Source organism: Euwallacea fornicatus, chromosome 1 (assembly GCF_040115645.1).
Source record: "Euwallacea fornicatus isolate EFF26 chromosome 1, ASM4011564v1, whole genome shotgun sequence".
In the NCBI taxonomy this organism is placed as follows: domain Eukaryota; kingdom Metazoa; phylum Arthropoda; class Insecta; order Coleoptera; family Curculionidae; genus Euwallacea; species Euwallacea fornicatus.
This window is the reverse complement of record NC_089541.1, coordinates 6262563-6272520: the sequence shown is the minus strand read 5'-3', so window position 1 is coordinate 6272520 and position 9958 is coordinate 6262563. Positions and strand designations below refer to the sequence as shown.

At 32.0% G+C, this 9958-nt stretch overlaps 3 protein-coding genes across 7 annotated transcripts; 2 read left to right on the top strand and 1 right to left on the bottom strand.

Annotated features, from left to right (window-relative positions):
• Nucleotides 1-295: 295 nt before the first annotated feature.
• GABPI (zinc finger DHHC-type palmitoyltransferase GABPI) lies at nt 296-2616 on the top strand. Of its 3 annotated transcripts, none has more exons than XM_066289356.1 (5): nt 296-591; nt 1275-1814; nt 1865-2041; nt 2087-2361; nt 2414-2616. In XM_066289356.1, exons 1-4 carry the CDS (start codon nt 476-478, stop codon nt 2349-2351), a joined length of 1098 nt encoding a protein of 365 aa, XP_066145453.1. In that variant the 5' UTR covers nt 296-475; the 3' UTR covers nt 2352-2361; nt 2414-2616. The 3 variants fall into 3 exon arrangements, with proteins under 3 accessions (XP_066145453.1, XP_066145462.1, XP_066145471.1); XM_066289365.1 differs by having other exon boundaries at nt 359-591; nt 2096-2361; XM_066289374.1 differs by lacking the exon at nt 296-591 and adding an exon at nt 643-719.
• Nucleotides 2617-3173: 557 nt separating this feature from the next.
• LOC136343118 (NECAP-like protein CG9132) lies at nt 3174-7123 on the bottom strand. The gene is made up of 5 exons (XM_066289554.1): nt 6883-7123; nt 4826-5031; nt 4456-4643; nt 4202-4401; nt 3174-4147 (listed from the first exon to the last, which is right to left on the bottom strand). The coding sequence occupies exons 1-5, from the start codon at nt 6966-6968 to the stop codon at nt 4093-4095; spliced, it is 735 nt and encodes a 244-aa protein (XP_066145651.1). The 5' UTR covers nt 6969-7123; the 3' UTR covers nt 3174-4092.
• A 215-nt stretch (nt 7124-7338) lies between these two features.
• On the top strand, nt 7339-9810 carry CSN7 (COP9 signalosome subunit 7). Of its 3 annotated transcripts, none has more exons than XM_066289534.1 (6): nt 7339-7504; nt 7565-7791; nt 7867-8028; nt 8843-8930; nt 8984-9204; nt 9268-9453. In XM_066289534.1, the coding sequence occupies exons 2-6, from the start codon at nt 7627-7629 to the stop codon at nt 9436-9438; spliced, it is 807 nt and encodes a 268-aa protein (XP_066145631.1). In that variant the 5' UTR covers nt 7339-7504; nt 7565-7626; the 3' UTR covers nt 9439-9453. The 3 variants fall into 3 exon arrangements, with proteins under 3 accessions (XP_066145631.1, XP_066145622.1, XP_066145639.1); XM_066289542.1 differs by adding an exon at nt 9608-9810 and having other exon boundaries at nt 7347-7791; nt 9268-9403; XM_066289525.1 differs by having other exon boundaries at nt 7340-7791.
• The last annotated feature ends 148 nt before the right edge of the window (nt 9811-9958 follow it).

The following is a 9958-nucleotide window of genomic DNA, read 5'->3' as shown; positions in this document are numbered from 1 at the left end:
ATACAGGCAGATTATTCGAGATTCGAGAATGAAATAATAAAATTCGAACATTCGATACATGAAAATAGTGTTGACTGTAGATACTAACGATTGTTTATCTTTCTCTTACAAACGCGTTGTAATGTGTGAAAGGGAGACGCATTAATGGTATATTGTTACTGAAATTTGAATGTTGGAACCATTCGTTTTATTTATAAAGCATTTTAAAATATTTTTATGGCAACAAACTGCTATTCGCACTGTAAATATTCAACTAATTGTATTAATGGTAAAAAGTTTACATTTATCCTCCATATTCTACATAACCACAGAACCTTCTGTTCTAAAAAAGTGTAATTTTTTTTCAATGTCATAAAGTAAATTTGACAAATAAGGTTAGGTTCATTTTACCAAACTGTCATCTGGTGGAGGAAGGGCAGAGACATGGAAGCCCCCTTTAAAAAGCATATAAAAACTTGTTTTAAATGAAGAAATAATGAATAAAGAAGATAGGGATTTGTGTTGTTGTGAATATTATGATTTATCAAACGAAAGAAACCATATTCTAGCCTGTCTGTGCAATTGTGTCGATCTGGATGAGGCAGTTGACAAGTGAGTACTACAGTTTCCCTCAGTGGTTTATCACTTAACATTTCCTTTAAGTTTTGTGGATCCACATTTAGTCTAATGTTTATTTCGATGGGGATGGCATAATTCCCAAACCACATATTTGCACTCAGGTAGTATTTAGGCACTTATGCCAATATATAAGTATGTAAAGTAGTGAAAAACCTTTATTATTTACTAGTATTGTTATTTTATAACATCTATTCTAAAATCTATACAGACATTTCCTTTGTGTATTCCAAGAGAGATTGCTAGAATAATTCAGTGTACTTATATCCTCACTTCAGGTATTATAAATGCACTTTGAGGCATTTTAAGACTATGTATTTTCTCCTCAACTAGTTTCAAGACATTTTTGTACTGTTTTGCATAGTGCGGGTGCTAGACATTTTGCCATCTTGTATAATTTGGTGAAATGGCATAATATTTCACATTTTCATATTTCTTTCTTATAAAAATGTTGTAAAGTGGTTTTAGAAGTTAATCACTCAAAATGACACTGAGTCTAACACTCCATCCAGTTAACAGATCAATAATAGATCTGGGTTGAAAATTATGTTCTGTGTAAATTGTATATAACTACTCACTATTGTTCCTACTGGAATTTACACAAATTACTTGTATTCTTATGCATTCTTATGCTATCTCATGTATTATATTTTTTCCAGTTTAATTAAAGGCCATCAAGTACCAGAGCACAACCAAGTGGGCTTAATAAATACCATGAGAGATCGGCTAAGACTACCATGGATTGGTGGAGCCAGGCAAATTGCCTTTGATGCACTCTTGCCAATATTTATTTTGTCATTAATGTTTCTCATTGCTGCCAATTCCCTTTGGTGGACTGTCTTTGCATTCTCCACAGTGGCCATGTTTCTATCCCTCATATTTAACTTCCTTATAAGAGCTATTCCAAAAACCAAATTTTTTTTAGTTTGGACAATTACATCAATTGTCTTACTCTACTTCATTTTTGAATTTGTTGTTATACCTTTTTTGGAGATATTAGTGGAAGAGAATATTTTTCTAAGTGTGTTGATATTTGGCTTTGTCATGTGCCTGTATTTTACTAAAGTTAGGGCCAATCAGCTCACCGCTGTTTTAGAAAACGAGATTGACTTAAGTTTGAATGGGAAAGATGTAATTGGATTTTATTCTTGTAAGATTTGTAATACCAGGATTCCTGATAAAGATCATCATTGTGTTTGGTAAGACCTAGAAAGCTTGACAACACATCAACTAATGACCCATACTGTAGGTTTGATTGCTGTATCAGTAGACAAAATCAAGGATTATTTATGTTGTCTCTGTTTTTCGCCATAGCTGCCTTGGTCTATAGCTCAAACCTCACACTAACCTCTGTTTGCCATCCGTTCGAATTTTTGAAAACAATTTTATTGCCAGACGATTGCTCTGATGTGTACTATCAATTTGAGTAAGAACTTTGTAGATTGTTGTAAACCAATCATTATAAAGATAGATCTTTTAGACTAGGCTTAGCCTTTGTCTCAGCAATCTACAGTATTTTAATAGCCTCCCTGCTTTGGTTGCTATTATTGCAGCAGGTAATACTAGTTTCTTTGGGTATACCTTTAAAAGATTGGAACAAGATGCCTTTTGCATCCAAGCTATGCCTTGGACTGAACACAAATAGGCCTCACAATAGAGGGTTTTTTAAAAATTGGTCTAGAATAGTGTGGCAAAGTGCACCAAAATATTCTTCACTCGTAAACAGGAACGTATAGTTTGTGTGAGGTAAGTTGTACTCATCTGGCTGTTAACTTTTTATGAATTAATCATTTTATAGGAGTGCTTAATATTTGACTGGGATGCATTTTCTTTTTGGCAAGACTGATGTTTTTGTGCAAAAGCTTTCAGATGTTTAATAACTATGATTAGATTGATTTTGTAATCTACACTGTAAATAATTGAACGTAGTACTTTTAAATGCCTAAAAAATAAATTATTTTTTCACTATTTTAAGAATAAAAGTTTTTCAATATATACTTATCAAGGAGTATTGTCAATCAAAACCCTTTTCCAATTTTGTTTCGAGTATGGTGTTGAAAGTTCGACAGTTCTGTACTAATGTATTGACTTTACCGAGTTTATTGCACTTATTCAAGTTGAGTATTATGAAGGCGTAAAAGAACAACGAATTTCAGAATTGTTTTTTTTACTGGTTCAATTATAAATTTTAAATTGGGCCAATAAAAAAACAATTCTGAAAGTTGTTACTCTTTCACGCTGTTTCGATATACTTTATTATTCATTGTTGCATTCTTGAGCCCGGACTTTGCTCACGTTATGAAGTTGGTATCTCTATTGATATTACGGCAGAAATTATCGCCTCTATAAATCTCTCTTAAAGGCTAGTAGTTAGTTATATTTAAAAAAGAAGCGGAAATGTGACAATAGATTTGAGGTGAAAACGAGGAAGCCATTGTTGCTCTTATGTAATAATTAGGGACAAAATAAAACATGTTTTTAATTGTTCGTCTCTACTAAATTCTAATAAAATGATTGGAATGTGTGGAACGGGTTAGGGTAAATCAGTTACAGTAACAAGCATGTACAGAAACTATACTCAATTAAAAGTAAAGACAATTACAATCTGTACTATTTCTTTCTATTAGTCTATGATATAAATACTGATAAAATTGAATTTACTTTAATAAAGATCCAAACTTGAATAAATCATATATAAAATGTTAACAAATATTGCTTGCTGATATTCTGAACGGAACATTAAACTAATGTCTTCATAATTAATTATAGTACTAGAAACTAATTTGCGAGTGTCGTTCTACGGTTTCCTACAAGATACTATTTTAAACAATATACAAAATAACATAGCACTAAATCTATATTGGTAAGTAACAACATTTGTATTCATGATATAATAGTATAATGCATATTCACATAAGTAACTCTTACTTAAAAAAAAAACCAAGCATTATTGTTCTCATTCACTGTACTATCATAAAACTATACAGGGTCCTCGTTTTTTGAGTCCCATTGTTGGTCTTCTTTGTCTTAGTTATGAAGTTGGTTAAATTTTGCTCAACTTTGCCCAAATTTAATTTAATTCGTATCTCCTCAGATAACCGAGGTTCGACAAGACACCAAAACCAGGCACCCTAAAAATCTAATTACTATATGTACTGTACCAACAGTCTAGTATGTTTTGTGGCCAATTTTTGGCAAACATGCGAATATAACTATAATGTTGGACAGCTAAGTTTACATTATGAATGATATGCCTCCCTTCAACTGACAATTTTTAACATCAACATTTTTGCGAGGATAAACTCCTTTGAGCCCTACTCTAAGTACTGCTCAAAATCAAGTAAGTTTCCAAACATCTATAAAAACTACAACAAAAATATCCTCTATTAGCCATAACACCCAATGATAAATCTTACAAGATCCAACCTATCTAGAAACTAGTCCCTACATACAAAACAAATTATCACAATAACTGAACTAAAACTGAACCCAGTTTGTGTTGGAAGTTGTTGTCTGAGGAGGAGCAGAGCCACTGCCGAAAAGTTTATTTTAGGCTATTATTTTTTTGTTATGGAACGCTACAAACCTGGTTTGAGCTGAGGCAAATTCACCCCAAGAATCCCCTGTTGTCGCGTCAGGTTTCGGTACATGAGCTGGCGACCCTGCAGGAGAACTACCTGGCGGGGCAGGCAGTTTCCCGCTGCTTGGTGGTGGAGGTAAGAAACCCAGACCCCCACCATTTCCTACTTTAGACTTTGCTTTAGAATTTTCACCCCCATCTTTTTTCTAAGGAAAAAGATTTAGAGTTATTTATGTATGAGTATAAAGATTCTGACTTACAGTAATTTTCATGTTAATTTTAATAGTTTCTCCCTCTTTGAAACCCAGATCTAATGACGGACCACTGTTAGGTTCCTCGCTCATTTGCTTCTCTTTCTTAAGCCATTTGAAGTGATCTTGTAATGCCACATTGAGATCAAAAGAATCAGATCTATCTCCAAAACCTAGGCCTATGTAAGCTGTTCTACCTAAGAAAAGGTAATTTGTTATTGGTAATGATGTAAATCTCAGAAGTTTCTACGAGGATATGAACGGAAGTTTCATTTTTACACTCCAAATTAAAGTAGAATATTGAAAAGTGCTTAGGAAAGTTCACTTTTATGCCAACGCTTCTTTATGCTAATTACTGGGAAAATTTAATTTACCTTACCATTATCATCTTGTATTCGTAGCACAAAATATCTGGAAGAATCTGACACTGACTCAATAGCAACACCTGGATAAGCTTCGATAGGACATTTGGCAAATAGTTCTCCACTGTTTTTGTCTTCTAGTTTAATTGCCAACTCTGTACCTTTTGAAATAAGGCGCATTCGACCAGTCCACTGAGGCTCTGCTAAATTCCAATCTGCAGCACTATTTGAAAAGGAAAAAAATCATAATTTGATTATCTTCTATGGCCATAAAATGAAGTGCGGTTTACAAAGAAACTTTATCTAGTAGGAAGATTTTGCAATTGAGAGCTGTCATAATTTCAGCTGATTAATTAAAATACAATACCATAACAAATTAAGATTAAATTTTTTATTTAGGTCAACTTTCTACAAAATATACACGGTGCATCTTAAGTAGGGGTTTTCCTTTTAACACGACATAAACCGTAAAAAAGTAAACAGAATTATTTTGTAACATTTTTTCGAAATCTCATAAGTAACGGAAATATGCGCGTAAGAAAGTTTTAATAAATACCAAATTTTTAATTGTGACTCGCTCTGGTGTTGGCTACAAAAGGTGTTCGAAATTGTCGCTATTAATAGATCGTCTTCAAGGATATATACAACACGCTCGTTAATCTGCAATCCTAGATGACTTCAGCCTTCCAGTATATTTTCCATATTTGGATTTTGGATTTCCGGTTTTATGAGGTCTCAATGGAAAACGAGCGGCTTATAAACTCGAAGCTGCGGCGGCTTCATAGCGACAGTTCTCGTATACTAGCATATTAAACCAATTTGTTATTAAAGTAATTATGGGTCATTCTCAATTTAATAGTGTTCAAATTATCAACACAATACTGGAATCAAGCTTTGTGACTAATTTTTATATTAGCATAAACAGTAAACAGCATAAAAACTGTAAATATTAAATATTATTTACGTTTTTACAATAACTGATAACTTTTTGTAGGATTTTTTATTCCCTTTATGTTGAATATATAATTTTATGCAGGATTGGATTTAGATTTTATACAGAGATCTATCTAAAACCCATACGTGCATAATTTGGATGTTTTTGAGATTTCTGAAAAATGCTACATAAAGATTTTGCTTAGTTTTTTGAGGTCTAAGTTGTATTAAAGGAAAACCCTTAAAGATACACCCTATATATATGTTATATTACTTTTATTAATAAAGAAAAGTATCTGATGAATTCAACGAATATCTATTGTATGTAGTTTCCTGTTTGCTAAAAATTAGAAATTATCTTTAAATTTATTAATATCGATTGGTTGCAGATTATAGATACCAACTATGGTATCTCCTAAATCAGCACTCTCCACAAGTCTATTTTGTTTTTTGATTTACATTTATGATCTTGCATACATACATATAGACTTAAATACAATATAGTACCATTGTTTTGATGATGACACCAATTTCTTACATAAATAATATTGAGTTATGAAATTAGTAAAGATGTTAATTGAAATGTCCCAGAATACTATAAATTTCATGGCTTGTATATTGATTAAAATATTAATTGTGGCTACCATATTTAACAGTTATCATAGATAGTGAGGAATGTAAACTGTTAATTGCAATCTTTACCTTAAAAATCAAGTTTCCACATATAGAATGAAAATATTCTCACATGTGTTTTGAGGGCAATGAAATTGTATATTAATGAACTTAGAAAATTCTATTATTCACTATTTAAATTGAGGCAGAAAAAACATGGAAGGCTCAAACAACATAGCCTAAAGAAACATATTGGGGAACTCTTACACCAGAAAAAAGTACAGAAGAAATTGTACACAAAGTACAAATTGTAGTAAATGCTTCATTTAATTTTTTTTTGCATTAATGAAATCTGTATCACTTCTAAGGTATTGGGTCATAAGACACTTCTCAGTATAAACATGGTAGAGTGGTGATGGATATTTTATTGGGTATGGGTAAAGACTTCTAAGTAAAAGGCTTAAGGAACGGCATATAAATGTAGAGCGGAAGTGGGTGGATTTTGAATTACAAACTATGAAATGCTTACCGATAACCACGGTTTGAGTATCGCGGGGGAATATTGAACACGTAAACTTCAGGTTTCACTAATAAAACACTCTCATAAGTCTCCATTACGGTGATGAATTTTGAATATTGATAGGACTAAATATTATTCTTATTATCGCACTCTATTTCCCCAAAACAATATTATGAATAATTTTTAATAGATTTTATTATTTTTCTTTGGAAAAATCTCAGTTTCAAGAAAAGTCAAAAATACATAAAAAATTTAAATGACATTGTATTGACATTGACGTAACAAAAAATTGGGGTTAACAATTTATAGATAGATGTCGGGGTCCTGATGCTACAAGAGCAGGTTAGTGTGAGGATGAGAATTAAATTTTTGGCAAAGTTGATTAATCCCTAAAAGTTCATTTGTCATTTTAATTCGACAAAAATGCTTTTTTTTAAATAGTGGGGCGCGGGAGGGAGCTTGGAAGTTTTATTCACGTATTAGAAATCGTAACAGAATTGGTGAACCTGTGCTCTGTCAGAGTGCGTGCCTGATATGACTTTACCGTCTACAACACTGAGGCTACCGAACGTACCCCTGCTGAACTGAAAGATTCATGGGGTTCAACAGAGACAGAATTGCTGAATCAGAGGTTTAAAAATTCTTAAGCTCGTATTAATTCTAAAATGAAATATTTTTAATTTTTAAATAGTAAAACACACCTTAACAAAGCTCATTGAACAAGAAACTTATTTATTAGTATTTACTTACAAAATGGTAGTAGATAAAAATACAACATCCTCAAATGCGTTAGAACAGTTTGTCATATTGGCGAAATCGGCTAAAGGGGCTGCTTGTACTGAATTGGTTAAACAAGCCCTAGACGCTCCAGGAGTTTACGTTTTTGGAGAACTATTAGATAACGCTAATATATTGGAGGTAATTTCGAAATCAGTGTGGTCATGATGGTGAAATATTATCAATTTCTGTCCTATGTTAATTTATATCTTACAGCTTGCTGACACTCACACAATCTACTTCAATACTTTGAACTTATTTGCTTATGGAACATATAAGGACTACTTGGCCAATTGGCAAGAATTTATTGAGCTTTCCCCAGCACAAACAAAAAAATTGCAACATTTGACTATTGTCACTCTAGCTACTAAATCGAAGGTAAGTTGTCTTATAAACTATTGCTTCAATAGTGGTGTTACAATATCATATGCCGAGATATTAACTTTTTAAGTTCTGGGTTTTGGGTGTAGTTGCATTATTCATATTGAATCATTAAACGGCAAATCTTAAAAATGAATAAAATAATTAAAAAAAAAGATAGTTATACCTTTTCTTTTAATAAAATAATTGATAATTTTTTATTCAATAAAAGAATGTCTTTACAACCTATTTCAAAACTTGAGGGAGAAATTTAAATTAAAATGATTTTGAGAATTTGTATTTCTATTTTTTAATTTGTTATTGTAAAAATTAGTTCAATAGATATGCATATTTCTTGTAGCAATACACATATAACTCTACAGTATTGATTTTTGATAAAAAATTATATTTCATTTGACATCCCAGTGTTTTCCCAACTTTTTATCAAGCTGTGTCTCATCAAATTTTAATTAACACATCAAAATTAGGCATTGATGTGGCATATAGATATCCTAAATTGCATTTTAAATAGTCAAAAGGAGAATTCCTGTTTATTTTTTTTTAATTTTTATTATTTAATAAGTTTTTGTAAAATGGAGAATCCTAAAGATTTTCTTAAAGATTTGAAAAATTGAATTGTGTATAAATTCAAAAGAGTGGTATATATATAAGAATCCAATTTAAGATCTAAAATTGTAAAGAAGCTTTTAGTACTTCAAATGGTTAAAACAAGAGCTCCTGCTACCAAGAAATTAACCACTATTTTCAATAAGAAATAGCATTTGCTCAACAGTATTATTTTGTTTTGACTGTAATTGATAATTTTTGTTAGTGTATAGCCTATGAATTACTTCTGCAAGAACTGGGAATAAAAAACGTCCGCGATTTAGAGGATCTCATTATCGAAGCCATCTATGCAGGTAATCTTATCTTTCCTATTTTGTAACCTTTAAAACATCCCTTGAACTCTAAGATATTATCCATGGCAAACTCGACCAAAAAAACAGTCAATTAGAAGTGGATTATGCAATTGGACGTGACATTCGGCCTGAAGACATTAATGTCATTGTTAATTGCCTTCAGGACTGGTGTCAGGCATGCGGGAAAGTACTGGGTTGTGTGGAAGCTCAAATTCGCAGGGCTGATACTGAAAAAAATAATGCGGTTTTGAGGCAGCTTGATATAGAGCAAGAGGTATGTTATTATATTGCTGTAGGAAGCCTAATCAGGCCTAATAAGAAAATGTATTTTTGTTAGATTATAAATATTAAGAAGACTTTGAAAACACAGTTACAAGAAAGATCGGATGGGACAGATGAGGTCATGGTGGTTGATAGTCGGGAAGCAGCTCCGAGCGGGGATAAGGGCAAAAAAGGGCCGAAAGCCAGCAAAGGTAAACATACCACAAAGTTTTGGTCAAAATCGTAAATTTTGTCATAGAGAGGAGGAGTTTAAATTGTACTTTTTGAGGCAATAATTGATGTAACTCTTCTATTAAGTACTAGTACAATTGAGTAGTTTTTGTCAAAAAAGGATATTAAAACAATCCGTTATTGTATTGGGATTTATTTTATTTCAAACCAAAACGTTTTTGTAGGTATAAAACTTCTTCGTTGAGTTGGCTTGACAGAAATATTAAGGGATATTAAGCAGCCGCCAGTTGTCAGGCTTTATCATTTACACCTCGCTACGACGATTTCCCTTCCTTCACTCATCTTTATTTTCCTCATAATTCTTATATTGTTTAATTTTACTGTATGCTGTAATAGGTAGAATTAAAATAAAATTGCTTATACTTCACTTTATATTTTCTATTTCTTAGTTTTAGTGGCTTTGTGCAGATTGTCGCACCTTGGTTTCTCATTTCATTTGTAAGACACACATATTTTTTTTGTGAAGTTGCATGTGGTTCAATTGGGTAAGTGTAAGGCATAATAATGATCGCAGT

Excerpts from the sequence above, each read along its gene's own strand:
- GABPI (XM_066289356.1), top strand. The coding sequence starts at position 476 with ATGAATAAAGAAGATAGGGATTTGTGTTGTTGTGAATATTATGATTTA. Across the intron at positions 592-1,274 it reads CTGGATGAGGCAGTTGACAA|TTTAATTAAAGGCCATCAAG; the intron begins GTGAGTACTACA and ends TATTTTTTCCAG. Across the intron at positions 1,815-1,864 it reads AAAGATCATCATTGTGTTTG|GTTTGATTGCTGTATCAGTA; the intron begins GTAAGACCTAGA and ends CCCATACTGTAG.
- LOC136343118 (XM_066289554.1), bottom strand. The coding sequence starts at position 6,968 with ATGGAGACTTATGAGAGTGTTTTATTAGTGAAACCTGAAGTTTACGTG. Across the intron at positions 5,032-6,882 it reads TACTCAAACCGTGGTTATCG|TGCTGCAGATTGGAATTTAG; the intron begins GTAAGCATTTCA and ends CTTTTCAAATAG. Across the intron at positions 4,148-4,201 it reads TTTGCCTCAGCTCAAACCAG|TGGCTCTGCTCCTCCTCAGA; the intron begins GTTTGTAGCGTT and ends ACTTTTCGGCAG.
- CSN7 (XM_066289534.1), top strand. The coding sequence starts at position 7,627 with ATGGTAGTAGATAAAAATACAACATCCTCAAATGCGTTAGAACAGTTT. Across the intron at positions 8,029-8,842 it reads CTCTAGCTACTAAATCGAAG|TGTATAGCCTATGAATTACT; the intron begins GTAAGTTGTCTT and ends AATTTTTGTTAG. Across the intron at positions 8,931-8,983 it reads TATCGAAGCCATCTATGCAG|ATATTATCCATGGCAAACTC; the intron begins GTAATCTTATCT and ends TTGAACTCTAAG.